This window comes from Strongylocentrotus purpuratus, unplaced genomic scaffold (genome assembly GCF_000002235.5).
Source record: "Strongylocentrotus purpuratus isolate Spur 01 unplaced genomic scaffold, Spur_5.0 spur5_scaffold_15, whole genome shotgun sequence".
Taxonomy (NCBI): domain Eukaryota; kingdom Metazoa; phylum Echinodermata; class Echinoidea; order Camarodonta; family Strongylocentrotidae; genus Strongylocentrotus; species Strongylocentrotus purpuratus.
Window position 1 is genome coordinate 11802440 of NW_022145600.1, and position 26204 is coordinate 11828643.

Here is a 26204-nt window from a genome sequence, read left to right on the forward strand (position 1 = left end):
ATGAAACAGGAGTGAGGGTGGGTGTGTGTGTGGGGTCACGCATTATATTGTGAACGTTTAGAAGAATGCGTTTCTCATTAATTACTCATTGGGCAATTTTCCTTGGGTTTTCTTTGGTGTTTTGCTTTGAGAGATTCCTAAACATGCACAGAAAGTTGAATGTATAAGAAGGCGTTGAATGAGCGACAGGTAGAGAGAACTAGAATGCTGTTATCAACTCTGAACTCCTTTAGTTTTCTTGGAAAATACAATATTTGGCTTGCTTTACTAGCTACAATCTGTGAGTTTCTATTCCAATTTAGCTTCTCGTCAACAAAAATTACCCTGTCCAATTATTTATATTCTGAAACCTGTTCAATACAATGGCCATGGATAACCAAAGATTCATGTAATTGGAATTGAAGTGAACGCCGAAAGTCAAAAATAATTTCCTTAGTTTTGTTTACATTCAGGATGAAATGACTATCACACCATTCAACAAACTGTTTGACTTGCTCAAAATAAACTCTAGCTTCATTCAGTAGAAATACATTAATGACAGTATCATCGGCGTATTTGATTATTGCACAGTTGGATTTTGAAACTTTACAGTCGCTTGTGTATTGAAAACAAAATCGGAGAAATTACGCACCCTTGTGGTGCACCTATACTCAGTGACTTTAACACCTGATGTAATAGTATTGTACTTAACCCATTGTGGTCTATCTGCAAGAAAGTAATGGATAATCATGGAAAGTTTGGGTTGAGTGGAACATTCAGATTCAGAAGTCTATCAATCAGTAAATGTGGTACAATCGTATTGAAAACACTTGAAAATCAAATCTGACATAGGACGTTGGGGCTTCAAGATGTTTGTACAGGCTATGAAAATATGCAAGTACCTCACACTTCTGTTTTTTTAATATGCAAATTGAGATTGATCAAAATCATTCACTTGACATCTAAAACAAATTAGCAAGATTCTTCCTAGGCACTTCATGACATAGACGTAAGAGTAACTGGTCGATAATGATTTAAACCAATATATACATATCACCAATTCTCCGTTCTCTGGTTGCCAGTTGAAAAAAGGATTATTTTTAAATTATGTTACTTGTACATCATTCAGTTTACTCTCTTTCTTCCCCTACATACCTGAGCAACTCTGTTTCAAAATACAACCCCACACGAAGTCTTCGCTCCTCATCAGACACACTATTACTTAATACACCCAGAATAAAACATGCTTGGGGGAACGGGCTTTCTCAGCCATGGGTCCAAAACTGTGGAATAAGCTCCCTCTAAAATTACGTCAACTGTCATCGACAGAAACATTCAAATTACAACTAAAAACCTATTTGTTTCTTTCGTTGTAATTATTGCAATATTCTAATTTACTATGTCTAGGAGAATTCCGAATTTGTTTTTCGGTTTATTGTTTTTTCTTTCTGATGCCTGTTACATGTACTCTTTTCTAAGCGCCATGAGCACCAAAAGGTGGACCTGTGCGCTATACAAGTAGCCACTATTATTATTATTAGGTGATACGTATGAAATATACGTATCACCTTTTGATTTCGTCAAGATTTTTATTATTAGGTGATACGTATGAAATATACGTATCACCTTTTGATTTCGTCAAGATTTTTCTTTATTAGGTGATACGTACGAAGTCTACGTATCACCTATTGATTTCGTCAAGATTTTTATTATTAGGTGATACGTATGAAGTCTACGTATCACCTATTGATTTCGTCAAGATTTTTATTCCTAGTATTCTTCCTCGATTTTGTTCGCAGGATATCTCAAGACCGAATGAAGCCATTGTTATGAATCTTTCAATGATGATAGATCTTAGTCTAACTTAGAACTGCGTGACTTTTCAAAGACTCAAAGTCATCGTGACGTCATCCAGGCGCCATTTTGTGAAAATCAACTAATGATCATATCTTCATAACGGAAAAGTATTTCTCATTCATAATTATCACGATTAAGATCAATATCCGTCCGGTCAATTTCAGGTCAATAAACGTGCGCAAATGCGCGCGTTTACGCACGCGCAAAAATTTAAAATGCTCTAAATCATCCCAAAAATTGTTTGCATACGTTTCAGGCCATATAGAGCATTTGATAAAAAAAATTGCGCGTACTAGCATTTTGCAACATAGAATCGCCGAATTTTCTTTATCATCATATTTGGCACATTTTTCCAAGCTTTTTGATAACTTGTTCATCTTTTAATAACGCAATGAGCGTCGCCAAAGTTGACAGCGCGCGCGGATCTGCGTTATCATTATCCACAATACATGGGCAAAATCATGCCTATACAAAATTCATTGTAACTCTTCAGAATAGATAGGAACTCCCAATATTTTTTTCATATTTAGATATATTATGAGTCGGAGATATGATTTCATGTCTCATTTGACCCTCAATTAAATCATGACGTCATCATAATGGCCTCCGAACTCAAAATTTCAATTTGCGTATTATGACGTAAGCATATTTTTGGAAAACTGATTGTATCTCTGTAAATAGTGATTAATTTTGTTTCAAATTTTGATATGTTCTAGCTGAGACAATTTTCTACAAATACAGAGTCCACAATTTTTCATTTTGACAAAGGCATCATGGCGTAATCTTGCAATTAAAGGAGGCATGTCAATTTTTTACATTTTGCGTGTATTCTCAATGGGACATGACTTTTTCTCAAAAGAGGATTCTACATTTTTGTCTTTCGCGAGCAATATCGCCCTTATTTCTGCATGGATTTTGTTGATTTTTAAGTATGTTGTCGCTGAGACAATATGCTATCACAAATGTGTAATTTATTTTTCAATCAGATGCCGGGATCAGATGCCGGGATCATGCTCATATTTCACTTGCAAAGTAAGATTTCAGAATTCCATTTCCCGTTTACGTGTAATCGCTATGGGAGATGTTTTGGTATATACGCACTTGACTTCCAACCTCGAGATCCCTGGTTCGAGTCCGGGTGTTTCCAACAATATTTTTTTTCACTTTTTTTCCTTTTGACCTTTCACTGTACCATGTCCTTTGAATATTAAAACACGTAGATTCGCAAATAATGTAATAAACAACCCTTTTTACTTTAATATTACCCTTTTTTTCACTTGATCCATTACTTTTTGCGTGTAATCCCTATGGGAGATGACTTTTTCTCAAATCTGGATTCTACATTCCTGTCTTTTACGAGCAATATCGCCCTTATTTCTGCATGGATTTTGTTGATTTTTAAGTATGTTGTCGCTGAGACAATATGCTATCACAAATGTGTAATTTATTTTTCAATCAGATGCCGGGATCATGCTCATATTTCACTTGCAAAGTAAGATTTCAGAATTCCATTTCCCGTTTACGTGTAATCGCTATGGGAGATGTTTTGGTATATACGCACTTGACTTCCAACCTCGAGATCCCTGGTTCGAGTCCGGGTGTTTCCAACAATATTTTTTTTCCACTTTTTTTCCTTTTGACCTTTCATTGTACCATCTCCTTTGAATATTAAAACACGTAGATTCGCAAATAATGTAATAAACAACCCTTTTTACTTTATTATTACCCTATTTTCACTTGATCCATTACTTTTTGCGTGTAATCCCTATGGGAGATTACTTTTTCTCAAATCTGGATTCTACATTCCTGTCTTTTACGAGCAATATCGCCGTTATTTCTGTATGGATTTTGTTGATTTTTGAGTATGTTGTCGCTGAGACTTTATTTTATCTAAATCAACCCTCATTTTTGTAATAAGATGTCAGGATCGCGCTCATGATCATGATCATGATCATTATCATCATGATCATCATTATCATAATGATGATAATCATTTATCAATTACATTTTCATTTCTTTGAATAAGATAAAATCGTCAAAATGTGTTCTTCATGATGTAAATTAGAGTCAAAGGTGTAACTGGTTACTGTACAGGGTCAAAGGTCATATATTGTTTCAATCTATCTTCCCTAGATCCCTGATCAAGGGGACGCAATTTAAACTTGACATATGGATAGATCATAATAGGAAAAGCATTTTATAGAATAATATATCGTGTAATGCATTATTCGTTATGTAAACCATTATCATACGTATCACCTAATTCGTCGAAGTGACGAATTAAAGTCTAGTTATTCTTCCTATTATTCTTCCTCGATTTTGTTCGCAGGATATCTCAAGACTGAATAAAGACATTGTCATGAAACTTTCAATGATGATAGATCTTAGTCTAACTTAGAACTGCGTGAATTTGCAAAGACTCAAAATTATCGTGACGTCATCCAGGCGCCATTTTGTGAAAATCAACTTATGATCATATCTTCATAACGGAAAGTAATTTTTCTTTCATATTTATTATGAATAAGATCAATATCCGTCCGGTCAATTTCAGGTAAAAAAACGTGCGCAAATGCGCACGTACGCGTTCGTCCGCGCGTTTACGTGCACGTAAAAATGTAAAATGCTCTAAATCATCTCAAATTTTTTTGCATATGTTTCAAGCCATATGGAGCATTTGACAAAAAAATCACTCAAACGCGCATGCGCGCGCGCTTTTTGCGCGTTCTGGCATTTTGCAACATATAATCGCCAAATTTTCTCTGTCATCATGTTTGACACATTTTTCCAAACATTTTGACACCATGTTAATCTCTTTATCACTACTAATAACGGAATGAGCGTCCGTTCAAGATAAATATCCGTGCGCACTAGCTCTTGTATTACATAGCATATATGGGCAAAAACATGCCTATAAAAAGTCCATTGGGATGAATAAGGACTGCCAAGTTTTTTTCATATTTAGATAGAGTATGAATCGGAGATATGATTTCATTTCTCATTTGGCCATTAAATGCATCTTGACGTCATCATAATCGCCTTGGAAGTCAAAATACAAAATTGCATATTATGACGTCATTATATTTATGGACAATTTAGTGTATTTCTCATAATATTGACTGATTTTCTTCCAAATTGAGATATCTTGTAGCTAAGGCAATTGCCTACAAGATAAATACACATTGCTTTTTATTTCATTGATGTCATCATAGTACAAAATTCAATTAAAGGCCACATGTCAGAATTTTTTCAATTTGCGTGTTATGCCTATGTAAGGTGAATTTCGTTCACATCATGAATCTACATGACATTGATCTTTGAGCACTATCTAGCTCATTTGTGCTTTATGTTCTCCCAAATTTTGATACGGTGTAGCTAAGAAAATTATCTACAAGAATGACGTAAATTATTTATCATTTTGATGACATCATCATAGTGAAAAATTCAATTAAAGGCGACATGTCAGAATTTTCTTAGTTTGCGTGTTAGGCGATTTTTCTGAAATCCTGATTCTACAAATCTCTATCAAATACCTGAAGGGGGCGCTATACCACTCTTAATCATGGTCACCAGGGAATTTCAGTATAAACTTTTACATAACATCATATTTTGTAATGATAAACTGTATCTTTTTGGATTAACACAGTCAAATGTACGTTCCTTTTGTAGAAAAGAGATAGAAACCTATCGTCCTATCTTCTTTGAATGTTCTGAAGGGTCCAGAATATGGAATGAGGTGGAAAACAATTTAAAGATGTTTCATTTTCTTAATATGCAATGGATTGATGTGTTACTAATACCCCATTCACAGTGGTTTTGAAATTTGTAGCGGCGTTGTAGCGGAGCGGCGACACCGCCATAACACCGCTACAAATGCATTCACAGTAGAAAAGTTATCCCGCTGCAGCAGCGGGATAAATATCATGTACCCATTCACGCTGCAGCGGGTGATTTTTATTACCTCCGTAACAAACACGTGTATGCATGGCTCATGACCCGCGAGTGACCCCGATATGACCGGAAATACTTCAGCGCAGGGTTTTCGATCATATTACTTTTTAAAAAACTAGCATTTTTATTGCTTACAGTCAGAATATTTTAATTTTTTGAAGTGTGAAATATTTTTATTTGGATAATTATAATATCTACATAATAATAAAATCAATTTGAATCCACTGGTTACTTTATTTCTATTTCACTTTATGTTCCCCATTGCTGGAGAAAAGAGGTCAGTGATAGGTAAGTAAACAAATCACACGTGTTTGTCGCGGTGTTTTAGCGGAGAGCCTTCACACTGAGTAAACACCGCGACAGCAGCGGGACTGTCCCGCTGCTGTAGCTAGGCGAACCTAGCGATAGTTTGTCGCGGCGTTATCGCGAGGCGGTGTTATCCCGCGATAGTTTATAACGGGTCCGAGCCTTCACACTGAAGACAACACCGCGACAGCAGCGGGACAGTCCCGCTGCTGTCGCGGTGTTTGAGGCCACTGTGAATGGGGTATTAGTTTCATGTTCTGCCCCTCTCATTTTTTTTGGGTCTGTCTCTGCATCTATCTATATCTCTCTCTCTACTCTTTCACCCTCTCTCCCCCTCTCTCTCTCTCTCTACTCTTTCACCCTCCGCCTCTCTCTCTCTCTCTCTCTTGCCTTGCCTCCCTCTTATTCTATTGCTCTGTCTCCCTCTGCCCTACGCAGTTGAATATAATCACCTAATAATAAAAATCTTGACGAAATCAATAGGTGATACGTAGACTTCATACTAACTTATGGATAGACCATAAATGGGAGAAGTATTTTATAACGAAAGATGAAATCGTGAAAATGCGTTCTTCTTTATGCTACACATGAGCATAATTAAGTATCACCTAATTCGTCAAGGTGACGAATTAAAGTCTAATGTGTATGTGCATTTGTGCTGGTAGACAGAAAAGGTTTCGTTACCCGGATTAATAATAATAATAATAATAACAACATTTATAATGCGCACATATCTACCCCAAGAGATGCTCAAGGCGCCTAACAAGGTAAGTACATTGAACGAAAATAATTTAACATAATTAGATATAATTCAACAACGTTATAACATCAGATTGTGAAATACACTACGTCTTAACTAAGGAATTCAGACATTAGATAGGTTTTCAGTTGTTTTTGGAACACATTTTGATTGGCTGACATTTTGATTGAATGGGGTAGGGAGTTCCATAACCGGGGTGCAGCAGCTGTAAAAGCTCTGTCTCCCCAACTCCTCTTTGTTCTTAATTGTGTTAAATTTGTTGAATTAGAGGAACGAAGACCTGCACGAGAACTTAAAGAGATATTAAGAAGAGAGGAAATATATTCAGGGACTGATCCATTTAGTGAACGGTGGGTGAGTAGTAGAATTTTATATTTGATACGCTGTTCTATTGGAAGCCAGTGAAGGTTCTTGAGTATTTGAGTAGTATGGGTCGAACGTTTAGATTTAGTGACAAGGCGGGCAGCTGCGTTTTGAACCTTTTGTAGTCTGTGAATTTGGTATTTAGGAAGTCCATAAAGGAGAGAGTTACAGTTATCGAGATGAGATGTTACAAAAGCATGAGTCAATTGTTGAGTTGTTTGGGGGGTTAAAAATTTCCTTATAGCGCGAAGATTACGAAGATGATAATTGGCAAATTGACAATTGGTAAAGTTGAGGGCAGCCAAAGGGAATCCGATACTTCAACCAGGGAGAGTGTTAGAGAATATTGATCGATTTTCTTTCAAATTGTGATATGTTCTAGCTGAGACAATTCTCTACAAATATAATGCCCACAATTTTTCATTTTGACAAAGGCATCATGGCGTATTTTGGCGATTAAAGGAGGCATGTCAATTTTTCACATTTTGCGTGTATTCTCTATGGGACATGACCTTTTCTTAAAATTGGATTCTACACTCCTGTCTTTCGCGAGCAATATCTACTTCATTTTAGCTTAGTTTTCGCTGAGCTTCAAATATGTTGTAGCTGAGACAATAAGCTATCACATGTATGCCTTTTATTCTCGATCAGATGCCGGAATTATGCTCATATTTCACTTGCAAAGTAAGATTTGAGAATTCCATTTACCATTTATGTGTATAATCGCTATGGGAAATGTTTTGGTATATCGGTAACGCACTTGACTTCTATCCTCGAGATCCATGGTTCGAGTCCGGGTGTCTCCAACAGTATTTGTCTTCACTTTTGTTTTCTTTTTGACCTTTCACTGTACCATCTCCTTTGATTATTAAAACACGTAGAGTCGCAAATAATGTAGCCTATAATCTAGGCGGAGTGCCAAGCTTTTTTCTTTGCTGCTAGACTAACCTTAAGCAGAACGTCTGATACGGCGAGACTACGAACCGTGAGTCGCGAAGCGGCTCACCGCCTATAATCACTGGTCTAGCTAATCAATATTAATATATATTCAAAATGGCGGATCTATGAATCATTCAACAGCCCTACCAAATGGTCGCGTAGAAAATCACTGCACAAGGGGATTGCTTGGTATATTGCACTCTTTCCAAAACCAGTAGGTAATGCAACAAAAATATCCCTGCCGGCTTCAATAACGCTACGAATAGCGGATTCCTGCAGTTCTCTGAATTTTCCATTAGGAATGCCTAGTTTGTTGGCCGCATATGATAAACTTTCTCGCAGAAGATCGTCGTCGCATGAACTACCCGCCATCTTGGATGAAGAAAATGACGTAATGTCACGTGATTTATAATATGCATATGCATAGACTCTTCTCCATACGTGTTTCTGATTGGTTGAGTTCATTTCGTATTCATGAGGTTTTTTCGTACGAAAAACTGCCACGGATTCATGGTCGATAATAAAAAAAACAACGACTAAAGCTAGACCAGTGATTATAGGCGGTGAGCCGCTGGCTCACGGTTCGTAGTCTCTGCTTCAGCTCGTTCTGCTTAAGGTTAGTCTAGCAGCAAAGAAAAAAGCTCGGCACTCCGCCTAGATTATAGGCTACAAATAATGTAATAAACAACCCTAAGTACTTTATTATTACCCTTTTTTCCCACTTAATCCATCACTTTTTGCGTTTAATCCCTATAGGAGATGACTTTTTTGTCAAATCTGGATTCTACATTCCTGTCTTTTGCGAGCAATATCGCCGTTATTTTCGCTTGGTTTTTGTTGATTTTGGAGTATGTTGTAGCTGAGACTATATGCTATCTAAATGTCCCCTCATTTTTCCAATCAGATGTCATCATGGTCTGTTGATGATGACCATCATCAGCATCATCATGATCATCATCATGATCATCATTGTTTACATGTCTATATAACTTCTCCCTTTCTCAATACAGTAAATATTATAATCTATCATAAGACTTGAAGACAGACCACCTTATTCCTCCTCGTGACGAATTAAATTCTAGTTTATTATTATTCTTCCTCGAATTTGTTCGCAGGATATCTCAAGACTGAATAAAGCCATTGTCATGAAACTTGCCATGATGATAGATCTTAGTCTAACTTAGAACTGCGTGACTTTTTAGAGAATAAAAAATATCGTGACGTCATCCAGGCGCCATTTCGTGAAAATCAACTTATGATCATATCTTCATAACGGAAACTATTTTCTCATTTATAATTATCAGGATTAAGATCAATATCCGTCCGGTCAATTTCAGGTCAATAAATGCGCGCAAAAATGCGCGTACGCGTTTGTGCTCGCGTTAACGCGCGCGTAAAATTTTAAATTGCTCAAAATCGTCTTAAATTTTTTTTGCATACGTTTCAGGCCATTATAAGCATTTCATAAAAAATCGCGCAAAACACGCATTTTTGCGCGTTTTCGTTCGTCACGGCCGAACGAAAAATAATTACCCCTCAATTTTTTTTTCATAAGATATTCGTCATATTTTTCTGAACAATTTGATACCATGTTCATCTCTTTATCACTATCAATAATGGAATGAGCGTCCGTTGAAGATAAATATCCGTGCGTGCTAGTTCATGTATAGCATATATGGGCAAAAACATGCCTATAAAAAGTACATCGGGATGAATAAGGACTGCCATTTTTGTCTTCATAATAATAATAATAATAGCTAGTTCTTATATAGCGCTTTTCAGGACCGAAGAGATATGATATCATGTCTCATTTGGCCATTAAGTGCTCAAGGCCCCAATTCAATTCCAAATTTCCAACGTTATTTAAATTACACGAGGGTTTGTATCTTTTTACAAAATACACGATAAACAATTAGCCGAAAATAACCTCGTGTCAAGTTTAGCTGAATAAATGCGGGTATTATTCGATGGTAAAAAGTTTGTAAAACGACTTTCAATTAAAGGGAGACAAAAATCTTTTCTCAAAGTTTGTTGATTCAGGGAAGCAGGGTGCGATCCAGCCGGGGTGATTCTCAACAACATGAAGCAAATAGTAAGCATCTAAAAACTTCAGATGCCTGTTTGATTATGATTTAAATTTGAGTGTATGCCTCAATCATATAAAGAGAATATAACCACTAATTTCGCTGAAACGATTCTCCTCCTCCCCGTTCTTCTTCATCTTCTGCTTCCTAGTTGTAGTAGTTGGAGTAGTAATAGCAGCAGTATCATTATAATCATTGTTATATTTATAATTATAGTAAATATCGTAATTATAATCAATATTATAGTAAGTGTGTGTTAATGTTATTATTCTTATAGTTATTTGCATGCTTTTTCTTCTGATCATAATTATCGTACACACAATACGTCATGTGCCAAGAATTTATTGCTATGATACATCCAAGATGTCTACCAAAAGTAAACTGTCAATTCGTTGCTGAAATATTATCAAGCCAAAAGAAGGAACATTAGAATTTCTATTTTAAATTGAAATAAATTATATAGGAGAAATAAATAGAGAATACAATCATGATTTTGGAACTAGGGGATTAACATGGACATAATGCACTTGTTAACATGACCGAATTATCTCTTATTCATTCTACCTCCAATTTTTCAGACTGTTTTCAAAACAATATCATGTGTGTCGATCATAGTTCTATGTAGCTTGATGTCTCCTCGTAATTTAAACAATCTAAGCAACAATTTCTGAATTTTAGCGACAATCGTTCGCTCTTGCGGCTCTTTAATACTATTATGACGTGCAGTAACAAATTGAAATTTCAGAACTCATGATAAATTCGTTTAAAAGTTGATTCCACTTGATTCTATTGTTCTGGTTATTTAGCAGAACGAGATATAAATTGACATTCTCATGGCTTACGACTTTGCATTAGCGTTCAGCGTCTCTACAATGCTATTTAAACAATATTTGGAGACAAAAGACGGCATTTTTATGTAGCGTCAAAAGCCATCAAATAACAAAAACATGGCAGATAAAAAGATCCTCAGTACTGGGTCTAATAATTTAAAGAACACTTAATTTGAACCCGGCCATATTCTCTCTCTCACTTGTTTGTCATTGCCTTCATTTTCCCTCGCTTACTTCATTCTTACCACGGAATATGTAATGTGTATATGTAGGCCTCATTATGTTAATTAGGGTCAATGGTCAAATTGTCTCAATATATCTTCCATACATCCATAATTATCAAGGCTAAACAGTAGAAACTTGACATATGGATAGATCATAATGGGAGAAGCATTTTATATAAAAATATGACATCGTGAAAATGCATTCTTCATTATGTAAATCATTAGCATACGTATCACCTAATTCGTCAAAGTGACGAATTAAAGTCTAGTTATTATTAACTCGCTGGGTTTCTTAATGATAGGAATTGGAATAATAACTGACGACTTCCAAAGTTGTGGAATGACACCATTATCAATATTCAAACGGAAAATACAAGTAAAAATGTAGGCAAGTAAATAATGTTGTTGATGGCAAATCTCAGAACCTCAGAACCCGGTGGTTTGTCCCACCAAGTTTAAGCTCTTCTAAAATGAGTGAACAGAAAAGCGAATTTAGGGGCAGATTGGAGCCTCCCTCCCCCGTTGATTCAATTCTCTCTAAAGTTTGGCATTTGCTTTGAAAAATAAAACCTTAACAAAACATATTTACCCTTGGTAAATAAGGCTAAATCGTTATTGTTATTAATTGATCTACCGCGTAGCGTGCTAGAGCACCTATTGAGCACCTATCTCATGAATGGCATGGTGAAAGACCGTTAACCATTCATGGCATGTGCCTACAAAGTATAATTTGGTTAATTTATTGTAGCATCTATTCGATTTTTATAATTCCTTGATTTGGTTTCTGTTTTTGTCTCTATTTCTGTTATGGAAGAAAACACTATACAATGCGTCCCAGATAAAACGAAACCGAGAATTATCGATGTTTCATCATAACTTAATCACAATTATAATTGATAAATGACACATATTTGGAAAGCTTAGATCCTCCTCTTTCATTTGATGAAACTCATAATAATGCATATTTCACGCATGAGTGATTAAAATAAATTTGAAGAGAGGAAAACAAAAAGTCATTTTTCCTGATTGAGGTGTCATATGAAAGGGCAGAAACCCAACTTTCTAGAAATGTGATTTTCTCTTTGAAATTCAGATACCGGGGTAAAATTCAATGAATTATCGAAAATTTATTGCATTTTATTTTTCATTTTTTTATTTGTGGGAACTGCCCCCTACCCTAGCCCCCGCTGCGTACATTCATGGTTCCGTGACAAAGCAATGGCCTCGTAACTGTGAGACCCCAGGATCAAAACCGTGTCGATATGCTATATTAGTGCCTTTTTGTGGGGCATTAATCCTCATTACTGTCATTTATGACTTAAGGGCGTAGGTCCCCTAGTTGATAAGCATATTATCATACACATGCTTTAGCAGTCACGCAAAACAAACACAGGCTTATTATTATTCAATCAAATCTAAAATGTATACTATTATCTAGATCTATTAGGAATAAATCATTTTTAAAATAATTCCATAAATTGGGGTAAAAAAAAACATTCCAACTATATGAGCGACAGTGTAGTGCCTTTAAGGTCTGCAGTAACGGGAGTGACCGATAGACAATGGTAATTGATGAGGTGGTCTGCAGTCACTATGAACATGACAGACAATGAAAGCGGACAAAATATACAGTTTCTCAGGTAGACAAAGAAACATCCCTTCACTGCTATTATGTAAAAATGTGTAGAACAGGTGAATATGCATGTGACACCTGTTCTACACATTTTTACATAATAGCAGTGAAAGGATGTCCCTTTGTCTACCTGAGGAACTGTATATTTTGTCCGCTTTCATTGTCTGTCATGTTCATAGTGAGTGAAACCTGTGGGGTGGGGCGTTTCACAAAGCCTTTTTTCAATGACAAATAACAAAAATCAGTGACAAATCTGCTGATAACCAATCAGAAGCAAGCATTTCAGTAGTTTATAAAAAAAATTGTCATTTGTCACTGATGACAAGTTTTGTGAACGCCCCCAGATGTGTGTAACTAGCTAGCCACTGGTGAGGAGGTCTACAGTAAGAGACCTGAGATAGGTGATGTCTGTTCCCTGGAAAGAAGGTTGATGTAACCTGTGCTTAATTATGTGTATGCTGTATAATTTCTCGGCCAATTAAGAGTAGGGGGTTTTGTCCCCCTTATTTCAGATAGCCAATACAAATTGACTCGGCCTACTACTTGGTGTTTGTTGCCTGTTTGTTTACGCCCCCCCCCCCCTGACAGACTACGACAGTACTTATGATAATTAAATCTTTTACAAGCACTTCAATTTAAGGGTAACACTATTGAATGTAAATAAAGAGAGGACGTTTGAATATGACATCGGGCCTGGATCCGCAAGTCGTTGACTCTTGGAAGTGCACAACATTCCAATTGAAAATCTATTTATATACGCAAATTATATTCCATTTTCTTCACAGGTTGTACGAGTCCTGATTGCATCCCATCTGATATGGTTGTCCATGAATCAGAATATCATCGGAATCCCCCAAAGAGCAGGATGGAGTCTGGCGGAAGGAATCCATGTTTTCACTTCACAGCTATCGTCTCTCTGATGGTGTATCTATGTTTCTTTGTCCCATTGGCATTTTGGTAATAATAAATGGCGTAGCTACGAGAAAGGGGCACAGTCCCCTCATTTGAATGCGGAAAGAAGAAAACACGAGATAAAGATGGAAAGAAATATGATGATTATTTGTTTTTCTTCAAGTTTCATCAGTTTTGTCCTCCAACTCTCTACGATTAATCAGGGCTCGACACTAACAGGCGCCCACAATCTAGAACCGAACAGGACATATCACTCATGCAAACAGACCATCAAAAATGTGAAAATAATGAAAATATTGATAAAAGATCGGCAAATGTTGCTGTCTTTTGCGTCTGTTCTGAAAAACAGTTGGAATTACCATCAAGGGTCTAGGGATCTTCATATCGAGAGAAGATGTCATCAACATTTTAGGGGAAATTAATACCAACTGAGTGGGTGATATTTTGCCTGGAAAATATGCAATTATCTATTTTGATGGCTAGCTTTTTAAGTAAAATCAGCTATACACTTGCGTGCGCAAAATAAGGTCTTGTTGTTTTATGACTTTTTCGTCAGATCCAACATCGAATTTATAGATTGCGCTATCTCTGAATTTGTTTGACGATAAATCTTCTAGTTGCATCAATTTGTAGTCGAAATGTTGCTAGTTATTTGGTAATAATTGAACTAAATAGATTTGTGAGAATTATATATATCATAGATCGAATATCAGATTTCTTTTAATCTCGGCGAACTTTGATCACCCGATTATTGTGTAAACCTGTGTCTTTTACAGGTCCCCCTGTGAAGATGTTGTTACACCAAACGAGCTTGGCAAAAATGGCTCCCATCAACAGATAGAGGTTTGTCAAGAGATCAAATATGGCAACGTGGATCATCACACGCAGAAAGCGCACCACTGGGACCAGAAGGGAAGAGTCCCCTACCCCATAACCGATCTGAACTACTTTTACGATGACCTCCCATCCGGAGAGCGAGCTCCGGGACACATCGTGCGGGTGAACAGTCCTGCCAGGACAGTTTCAGTCCTGGAGCCCTTTGATTCAGGAGGTTGCACCAATCATCACAGGGCCACTGTCGATTCTACTGCAAAGCAGGATAACTGCCTGGTGGCCGTCAATGCTGGGTTCTTCAACCCGAGAAGCGGAGCATGCTATGGAAATGTCGTGAGCAATGGGAGGCTTGTCCAAACAAATGGAGGATTGCAGAATGCCCATTTGGGTATCCGAGCTGATGGGACACTTGTCTTTGGGTGAGATTTAGAAGGCACTGTTTTTTAGCTATCTCGTTTACACAATAATTGATGAGTAATAATCTTTCTGACTAATGAAGGTAGAACTATCAGAATACAAGATTGGAGGTATGTTAGTGCTCAATTAACTTGCAGACTTCAAAAGAAGGAATCTTAAAAGGAAAGTCCAAAGTGAGTTTTCAAATTACCGTCCCTGGTTGTGCTTTAATAAAAGCGATACCAAATGCGATTAATAAATTTAGGCAATATGTACCTCCATTGATGAGGAAAAGTCAAAGGTGGTCTATGTCACTGATTTAAATCTTGATTATTTTGGGAAATGATTTGTGATTTTACTGATGTATTAGATTAAATTTGACTTCACTTGCAGATTTAAACAGTAACAAACCAAAGATTGATATGGTTATCTTTATCTAGGTATTTATCAGAAGAAAATGTATTACAAACAGAGAATCCATTTATCCAGCTGGTAGGAGGAGTCGGATGGTTGCTAAGAGACGGTGAAATATATGTAGAAGAGAGCAAGAAAGCAGAATGTGGAGACACAGAGGAAGCAAGTATGTTATAAACAAAGCTTGTAAGAGTTAGAGATAGTTACACAAGAAGTCGCGTTTATTGAGATTGAATTTGGGAGGCAACTATTTAGAGCTACTTGAATTTACCTTTGAGTAGGCCCTATGTACACATGCGTGTGTCACAACTAAATTATCTATCTCAATACATAATTTTTTCTCTATTGTTTATAGGGCTGTTTCAAATTGCGTTCAAAAGAAAAAAGTACAGAGTGGGTGCTTTGCAGAAGGATATGGGACTAAGTAATGCTGTTATGCTTATATCTACATGCATTTATAATATCCCATCCCGACTTGACATTGGCATGGCCTCACCACATAATCTCGATAAACGATCACCTTGATCAGAATAGAGCTGCCAATACTTTATCATGCTGGAGATCTAATTTTGAACATAATTAACTCTCCCTTCAGAAGCTGCACTAGTTGCCTATTCAAGCGCATACAATTTAAGATATTCCACCAGATATGGAAAGTTGTAAATGGATTCACACCAAGATCTAATCATACCTTCTCGTATTCTAAGATGATCACATCAACATCTCCTTCAGATCCCAAGTACAAGAAGTCGCCTGCCGCGAAAGGTCTCTCTTGGCCCCAGCACACTGTCTGTGGAACAATTTACCTCTGGAGCTGAAATTTTAAATTCATTAGAGAGTTACAAGTCCAAATTGAAAGGCTGCCTTTCAAATCAATTCTTGACAAGATGGCACTTATTCAGATTATTATGTCTTATCTATTCTCCTTGTGCGCATTGGAATAGAAGTTCTATATAGATGGCGCAATAGAAATGCCTATTATTATTATTATTATAATATTAATAATAATAATAATAATAATAATAATAATAATAAAAATAATAATAATAATAATAATAATAATAATAAGGAGGCTTCCTATTTTCAAGTGTATATTTTTTGTAGTCCTCCTTTTCTTGTTCAAATTTAATTATTTACGAATGTACAATCTGATGTTTTATTTGATGTTCAAGAATAAAATGATTTTGAATTGAATTTGAATAATATTGTTAATGTTATTAATATTATTATTATTAATATTATTTTTATTTTTATCATTATTATAATTATTATTATTATTACTGTATGTGGAAAGGCCAAGTTATTTTATGTGATACTTTACTTATAACTGAAGATTTTAGTATATCTGATGATTGTCTCAAGTGGAGAACCTACTAGCTTCGATTATTCCAAACATGAAGTAAAAAGCAATTATACATTTGATGTTAAAGTATATTCAGATTTCCAAATTATTTGACAACATTTTAACTTGAACTTAATCATATCTCAATCCCAAGGGGGCAAATTGCCCGGAACCCCTGTATATTCGATTTGTTGGTATAATTTGTTGTGTGGTATAAAGAGTGAACAAATATACAGGAATGGTGAGTGATTTAGCTCTCGGAAGCTCTGAAAGTGCTTTGGTAAATTGAAAAAGAGCTCTGGTACAAAACAATAAAATATTTTAAAATCGCTGCGAGAAAATCACACTTATACAAAACCAAATCCTAAAAGAGTTCCCACAAACAATGGAGACAATCTACAAACATTTGGTTGGGCAATTGCACATCACCTCACCGTACTGCAAAAACAATAAACTTGAGCTCTTTTTAATTGTTACGGACAGCCATTTCATAGCAAGAAACTTTTGTAAATTTGCTTAAAACCCTAACCATAAGCCTAACTCTTTACAATTACTGAGTGCTTCACCAAATGTGAATATGTTATCAAACCAAAATTGATACTTGCTTGACATACTCTTGCAACAATACTTGATCTACTGCCTCTGCAGGCGCGTACGCAGGATTTTTTCAAGTTTAACATTTATAAATCGGTCCGAAAATTTCGCAACGACTCAGCCAGCCGCTGAATAAGCCTAACTTTTTTCTCGAATTTGGAAATGACATTTGCTCCGTTGAAGGTCACCAATGGGAATAATTTTATAATTAAAACCAAAATTGATACTTGCTTTGACATACTCCTGCAACAAAATCTACTGCCTCTGTATGTCAATTTCCTACACAAACCAAATTTATAACTTTGACCCTGGACCCAACATTCAACCTAAGCCGAACCCTAACCCTAATCCTAAACCTAACCTAAAACCCAATAGAAACCCTAAGCATTTCTTAAACCCTGTAATTTTTACTCAAACGATAAAACCCGGAGCAATTGCTATATATAGGAACAAATTAAAGTCGATCACAATTTCCAGTTATTTCTCCATTCACTTGTGTGCAAAGTGAACCATGTAAACCAAAGTGGGCATTCAACCTGTATTGAATGATAGTAACAATGAATGATGTCTTGCATTTTCCAGGTAGTGTGGATTTATTCTTTAACATGCTTTCAGCGAGAGTAGCTGTGGGCAGTGATGAAAAGGGACGATTAGTCATTGCGGTTATAGATGGACAGACTCTGAAGAGGGGGTAAGGCTCAGAAGTTGAAATGTCATTTTAAAGCGAATTTAGGGTTTACTTCTTTAATATCAATTTCTTAGAAATATAGATAACAATTGCAGATTTTCTGGAGCTAGTAGCCTGTTACGCTTGCATTATCAACAGTTTTCCTCTTTTGTATCGACTGCGTATAGCTTAGAAACACTAAGAAACATTACCATTATTGCTTAGGATAATTTACTTCTGAAAAAAGTACACATCCTGAAGTTGTAAAAGCTCGAAATGGCATAATGTTCATAATATGTGTATTGCATTCTCACTCGCATCTCGAGATGCAAACGAGATATGGCGTTTATTCAGATTCAGATTTCAATTAATTTTATTGGTCCATTTGGAAATTCAATTTGTCGGCATTACATAAAGCACATGAACAAAATACAATAGAAAATGATATCAACGGATAATATACACTGTAGCAAATGTATGATGAAGTCATATAGAAACACGGATATATTATATATATATATATCGTTATAACATAGTAGAATAATATAAGAAAATAAATGGATTTACAACAATATTGAAAATGTACGATTGCGTAGAATTCGAAATATATCATTGTTATTTTGTTTATTTTTTTAAAATAAATATTATTATCATTATTATTATCATCATCATTATTAACATTATTATTATTATCATTATTATCTGTTACTATCATTATTATTTATTATTTAATATAATCATCATCATCATCAACATTATTTATTATCATTATTTGTCACGGTAATATAGCTGAATTTTTGTTTTTTTCTTCATAAATTAAACGGTATATAACTAATACTTGGAGTAACATATGGTATCAAAGGGAATTGTTTGCTTTCTTTGCTCGTGATACCGGTACATTTGGTTAAAAAGGAATTACGGTACAATGCAATTGATGAATAATGAATTTTATCTTCGGTCTGTTATCAGTCTGCTGTCGGTTTCATTGCAGGAAAACCCTTCTTACTTTGTTCCCTTTTTCAAAGAAGGGCCAAATAATCTCACAAAAAGCTTTTGATACCTCATCCATGCAGTTTATCAACCAAATAAGGGAGTTTACAGATAGCACATGGTACAAATGACCACATATCCACAGATCTTTTACAAACGGAGAAGTTCCACTTTGAGCATCTTAGAATAATAACTGCCAAAGTCCTAGATGTGCTTCATGAATACCTTTTGTTTGACCTCTTGAAAAGAATACTTCCACCTGCGTATCATAGAATGTACCGTTGGTGCATACATGAGTAATGTTACATATAACTTTCATGAGCGCATATCCAGTATTCATCTCTGTGGGTTTTACCATTTTGGTACAAATGACCTTTATCTGCCCATGCGCAGATTGTATCTGTAAACTCCCTTATTCTAATTTCGCTTTCCGTTTGATTATTCAGGCTGTCGTTGTTATCCTTTGCGAAATGGCTTCTTTCTCACGGAGTAACAAATGCCATTAATTTTGACGGAGGTGGATCGGCAACCTTTGTGGTTAACGGAACTATTGTCAATCACCCATCCGATCCTTGGTGAGTGAATGGTTGCTCCGTTTTTTCACTTCCAATAATTCCTGGGCCCTGTTCCATAACAACCTTTTATCAGAAGCAAGTGACAATAACTGCTAAAATCTATTGAAATGGTCGCATTTACTTGGCTGAAGCAAATTTGTCACAACATGGGCAGTTAAGTACGTTGACACGCATGATCAGTCGGCGTTCGTCGTGTTCTCGTCCACTCAATCTAAAAGTCCCTAATTGATAAGTTTATGAACCACAGGGCCTTGAGCATATAGGCTCACATATATCAGTATGTGATTTAATCACGTTTTGGACCGGATGTCCTCTCCGATATATCCGTGTACACTAGGTCCCCTTTTATCTGATCAGGTTTACTCATGCTTCATGTTTAGTATTATCATTTTATTTGATACAAGGCTGTAAATGTGGTTATAGTTTTGGTGTTGCAAATGTACATCAGTGTATGAAGTAAATATTGTATGCCAATTCGGAAAGCCATTAAAAACGGAGAAATCACGATATGTAGAGAAACAAGCGTACTGGTATTGAAAAGAGAGCTTTAATATCAAATTACAGATTTGTAGTCAACGTAGTACAGATGAAATTAGAAATGGTTCCTCATTTTTTGTTGAAGGTTAAAGGAAAATCCAACCTTAAAAACAAACTACTCTTGACTAAAAGAAAGCTGAAAAATATCAAAAAAGCAGACAGGTGAAAGTTTGAACGAAACTGGACAAATAATAAGACAGAGGACCTATAATAATATGTTATCCATGGTATAATCTAGTAGTGCTACAAGGGAGAAATCACTTGGAGAAAACAAATAAACAGAAATAAGTGATATTCCACTGACCAAAATAAAGTATGATTGTCATTTAATGTATCATTGGGGGTAGATCGTGCATACAAAGATATTAATAAGTTTATTCATGACTTACAATAGTTCAGGTATTATGAATAAAGTTGTGAAGTGCATAATCACAGTGTGTTATGTTTACAACATAGCCATGACATTACCTACCGATGTCCCAGGCAAGTATCCACCATTTTCTGTGTCCATGAGCCGAGATGCGATCCCAGAGACTGTAATAACCATGGCGACTGCATCCAAGGAGAGTGCCGTTGCCATGCCAACTGGCATGGGGTGTCATGTGACCAGCTCCAATGTGGAGATCATAACTGCAGTGGGCAAGGCATATGTAATAGAGGTATGTACATTTATGTTCGACAAAGACTTTTTATTTTTCGAGAAAAATGTAAATGATTCTTATCTAAAATAAGTTTCATGTAGACAAATCATTTAGTTTTAGATAGAGAATTCTTGTAGATAAATGTATGGGGGGGGGGTAATATACAAACCAAGTGAATGGTAGCTTGTTGATATGAAATCTAGTTTCCTTTATGACGTTCATCTGATTAGTTGTGTTGAAAAAACACTTTTCTGCATGCCTACTTACCATAATCACCTTCATTTCATGTTTTGAGATTGTCACCCACACGCAATCATGGCTTTATCAAAATACTGGTCATGAACAGTCCAAGAGATTTGCTTGGGAAACCAGAAAATTTCTTCTATCGAAATAATATTTGCAGTATGAAGATGTGTATCTTCTTGACTTTAAAACTTCATACAAGCTCATTTACTTAAGATGCGGTATACCATGGTGTATATTTGAATTAAATTAAAGTGTAATACGCTTTTACATTTTGTATCTTATAAGAAATGTATAAGTGTTGCACATATCTCCTTATTCTAGCCCCACTTGCCGTGACATGCAATTGAAGAAAAAAAATGATATAGTTTTCCACATCATTTGAATATACCTTAAAGAAACAATTTTGTAGGTTGTCTTTCTCCTTAAACTGATTTTCGGTGCCAGGTAAAAATGTCAGAGGTAAAAATGTCAGAGGTAAAAATGTCAGAGGAAAAAATGTCAGAGGTAAAAATGTCAGAGGAAAAAATGTCAGAGGAAAAAATGTCAGAGGTAAAAATGTCAGAGGTAAAAATGTCAGAGGTAAAAATGTCAGAGGAAAAAATGTCAGAGGTAAAAATGTCAGAGGTAAAAATGTCAGAGGTAAAAATGTCAGAGGTAAAAATGTCAGAGGAAAAAATGTCAGTTGTAAAAATGTCAGAGGTACAAGCAAAAAAAATGAGTGCCGTCATAATATCTCAACACTTTTATCACACAGAATGTTGAGACGTACTGCTACTGCATTGGCTAGTCTATTATATTCTTTTCTTCCATAATGTAAATTTTATAAATGGCTGTGTGTTGTATTTCGTACATGTCCCGAGGATAATACAATGTGGAAAATAGATTTTGAAATTTATTTTGTTGTGATCAGGCTTGCATATAATGAATGTCTAACATTTTTTGATATTTTGAATTGGTTGATGTGTTAATGTTTGTGAAACGGACCGGTTTGGCCGGTGGCAGCCTGCAACATAGCCCGTGTAACATTCCAGAGACGAACAAAGACCAAACGAAGAAATGAAAATTCTCGACAAAAGTCAAGTGTTAAAGTGAGTAGTGCATTTAGTACAAAATAGTTACATAATCACGAGGAATCACGAAAAGTTACATATAAGGGCTGGGCGCCCCGAACTCTGCTAAAGCTTTTAGCACCTCATGGCGGCAAAGGAAGTGGAGTAAGAATGAGAAAAAACAAGAAGTCGCCCGAAAAGTAAAAAGTCGCTCCGAAAACTAAAAACCCACTCCAAAAAGTAAAAGACCGTCTCGATTCAGAAGCTCATCCCCATTTTAAACTCTCCGACAATTATAAATAACGATGTAATTTAAACCGAACCTCTGCAAAGCGCGCGCTTCTCTAAAATGTGATGGTGCGGTTGGCATTTAAAGATAAAGTTGAGTTCTGGTCTTGCGATTGCATTGTGAAAGAAACGGTGTGGAAGCAATCAGAAAAGGTTGATCATCTAGCATAAACATGTAAGTATTGGTGTGTAGTGCAAGGTTTTGGAGTCATCAAAATGATAAAATCTTTGGTACACAGAAAGATATTGATATGGGACTACACAAACATATGGCATACATTATTATCGGGCCTCATTTTAAAGCTGTTACTTGTCATATCTGGGATATGAAGTCATATGAAATAGATTTTTAGGGAATAACTTTTTTCTTTGATGTTCTTCCACACTTGCATAATAAGAATGATAACAAACGCTCACACATTATTGTTCACCTTTCCCCAGAACTCAACCTTCTCTTTAATTGATGTAACATGGGCGGCTTGCTGCTTTGTATCGGAGTAACAAAGCTGCTTATTGATTTTTCCCAGACTACTCTATACCGCAATAGTAATCGACAATATTTTATTGCAACGTGAGCACTTCGGGAATGTGATGGTGCGGTTAGCACTGATAACATGGCTTTCTGCTTTGTTTCAGCATGGACCCTACTTTCAGAGTATCAAAATACCAAGCCCACAAGAAAGTGGAATTGTCGGAAATATGCATTTATTGGAAATTACATATAATAGTAGTCATTGCCACGCAGTTGAAATGTCCAACAATCTTCAAAAGTGAAGGAGAAGTGGGGGGGGGGGGGGGTCATAGATATCTGTTCCTATTTTGTGGGCTGTACTGACTTTTCTTTTTATTTAATGATTACACCATGGAGCGACAACTCAGCCTATAAAACATGGCCAAACTTCTCGATTTTAGAAATCCTTTCCCCCAGAAGTTTGCTCAGTGTACCAGTACCATTTGCTTATACAAAAGCATAATATACCGGTATATCAATATTGAATAAGGCAGACTAATGGGACATGCATGGTTGCTACTCCGAGTTTCACGCCTCGCAAGCGATCATCAGACAACTGATAGCTTTCGTCAAAGTACATGATTCCTCTACAACCTTGGTACAAATACGCACAAAATAAGAGCAATACAATACAATAAGACTACAATACCTGAATACAATATAATAAGAATACTCATGAGTAATTCCAATTGTATTTTATTAGTTAAGTCTTATTTTAGGGGTATTTGTACCGATTTAAAGGGGAAGTCCACCCTGAAATTAAGTTAGTTTTAATAGGAGTAGAAAAATGAGAGAAACAAGTCAGTGAAAGTTTGAGCAAATTCCGATTAAAAATAAGGAAGTTAGGATTTTTGAAGTTGTGATCAATCAAACACAAATTGGCAACTCTGTGACGTATCATGCGAGCTCAACTTCCATTTGCTCAGTACTAAAAAAATCTAAAATTTTCATTTTCCCTCAAGAAAAATTTCAACCATGCATGCACCCTAAATATAATAATTGCAAATATGTTTCTATACTCCCCCTGCGAGGAACAAATATATATTCCGTCATCAATAACGAAGAAAACATGATTTTATGGAATATTATGCACAAAGCAAATGAAGGAGAGCTCGTATAATAAGTCACAGAGTTGCCAATTTGTATTTGATTGATCACAACTTCAATAATTCATAACTTTCTTATTTTCATTCAGAATTTGCTCAAACTTTCACTCACCTGATTTTCTTATTATTCTGCATCTATCGAAACAAACTTATTTTGGGGATGGACTTTCCCTTTAAGGTTGTAGGATAACCATGTACTTTTAAGAATGCTATCAGTTGCCTGATGACTGCGTGCAAGGCGCGAAACTCGGAGTAGAAACCATGTCCCATTAGTCTGCCTGCTCTGCCTAGGCATTGACCACTGTTCGGAAGGATATAGCAAAGCATATGAGAGGAAGGGTGAGAGCAGCCGGGTTACCGTGCCCCAGAAGAAGAATACCCCCCCCCCCGTCTTCCTTCGACAATAATCGAGCAAAAAGTCACATTTTGGGGCCGAAAGGTAAATAAATTTAAACTGGGAAAGTGGAGAATAAAGCAGCGGTGAAATAACGACTGCAGAATATCCCTCGCTGTTCTTTTTCGATAAGCCTAATATATAACCCGGGTGTAACCATAACAAACTTGTCACATGCTTTTGTTTTTATTTTATACCTCTAACATTTATACCTCTGACATTTTTACCTCTGACATTTTTACCTCTGACATTTTTACCTCTGACATTTTTACCTCTGACATTTTTACCTCTGACATTTTTACCTCTGACATTTTTACCTCTGACATTTTTACCTCTGACATTTTTTCCTCTGACATTTTTACCTCTGACATTTTTACCTCTGACATTTTTTCCTCTGACATTTTTACCTCTGACATTTTTTCCTCTGACATTTTTACACCGAGCCTGATTTTCACATTCTTTTATCACACCAAAGATGGATGTCGTTGCGACGCGGGCTACTTGCCCCCAGACTGCACAAGGACTTGCCCCAGTGGTTGGTATGGCCAGGAATGTAGCTATCATTGTGACTGCGGTCACGGTGGGTCGTGTGATCCGGTCAGCGGAGAATGTGCTTGTCTTCCAGGCTACACTGGTACAATTTGCCAAGAGTGTAAGTTAGTTCTCTTTTGTAATCCAAGTGGGCCGAGTTACCTTAGTCAAGAAAGACTTCTCACTAATCCACTTTAGTAAATTATGATTGTCCGTAGATTGTTAATTTTTATCATTAGTAGCAGTAGCTGTAGTAGCTGTAGTAGTAGTTTTAGTAGTATTGTTGTTGTTGTTATTATTATTATCATTATTATTATCGTTATTGTTATTTTGAATACAAAATGGGTGCTCACATTGGGAAAATGAAACCGATAAAACGTGTAAATACAATAAGTAAAAAAAAAAGAAACTTTTAAAGAAATTGGTAGTTTAATATCTCCTTTTGTATTTGTTTATATGCTGGACGTAGTGCTGGAAATTATATTTTTTGTTTAAAGATTACCATTGGAAAAAGAAAAAATATTGATTTATTTTTATTTTAAAGTCTAACCTTTTCATATAAGTTTTATTAACAGGGTAAGACAAAACGTAACGTTAAGTATGTTAAGAAAGCCTATTATAAATACAGTGAAACATATGGCGAGACATGTATGAACATTTTAACGACTTGTACTTTGATCATTATTTCAAAAAGTTGAATAGCTAGTATATTGTACATTCTTACATTTATATACAAAGAACGATTTTTGTAATCTCATCCTTTTTCTCATTGCAGCTGGGGAGAGCATTGCCAGCAGAATCATCCTAAATGTAGGACTGGTTTCTGGCAAACATCTCTTGGAGGACCAACTCCCGGTGCTTCTCATCATAGCGGTTGCCGTGGCGATTGTCAGCATCTTCTGCAACTTCATCAGCTTGTGCTTTCGCTACTCCTGCACGTGCACCACCGTGCCGTGTGACAATGGGTACAGCGTCCCAAGGAAACATGTCCACCAAAAAATATCTACTAAACAAATGGATTTATTTGATGAATTTAAATCTAGTACTTAGCCATTGGCGTAGCTTGGGGAGCAAGGATGTCATGCACTAGTCCCCCCCCCCCCCCATTCTGCATTGTGTACACAGTACTTATTTAAGTGTACTTTGTTGACACTACGCACAGTACTCATGGTATCCTTAGGTCGAAATTATTTAAATTTGGTTTGTAAAACAGATAGGGCGGCCCCCTTAAGGTTTAAAAAAAAAAACAGATCC

The 26204-nt window shown here is 36.1% G+C and overlaps 1 protein-coding gene across 1 annotated transcript; it reads left to right on the top strand.

Annotated features, from left to right (window-relative positions):
- The first annotated feature begins 13712 nt into the window (after window positions 1-13712).
- Window positions 13713-26000, top strand: LOC105440095 (N-acetylglucosamine-1-phosphodiester alpha-N-acetylglucosaminidase-like). Its single transcript, XM_030985947.1, has 8 exons — window positions 13713-13880; window positions 14612-15088; window positions 15506-15645; window positions 17998-18106; window positions 19519-19647; window positions 20641-20843; window positions 24895-25071; window positions 25726-26000. The coding sequence occupies exons 1-8, from the start codon at window positions 13741-13743 to the stop codon at window positions 25998-26000; spliced, it is 1650 nt and encodes a 549-aa protein (XP_030841807.1). The 5' UTR covers window positions 13713-13740.
- Window positions 26001-26204: the final 204 nt, after the last annotated feature.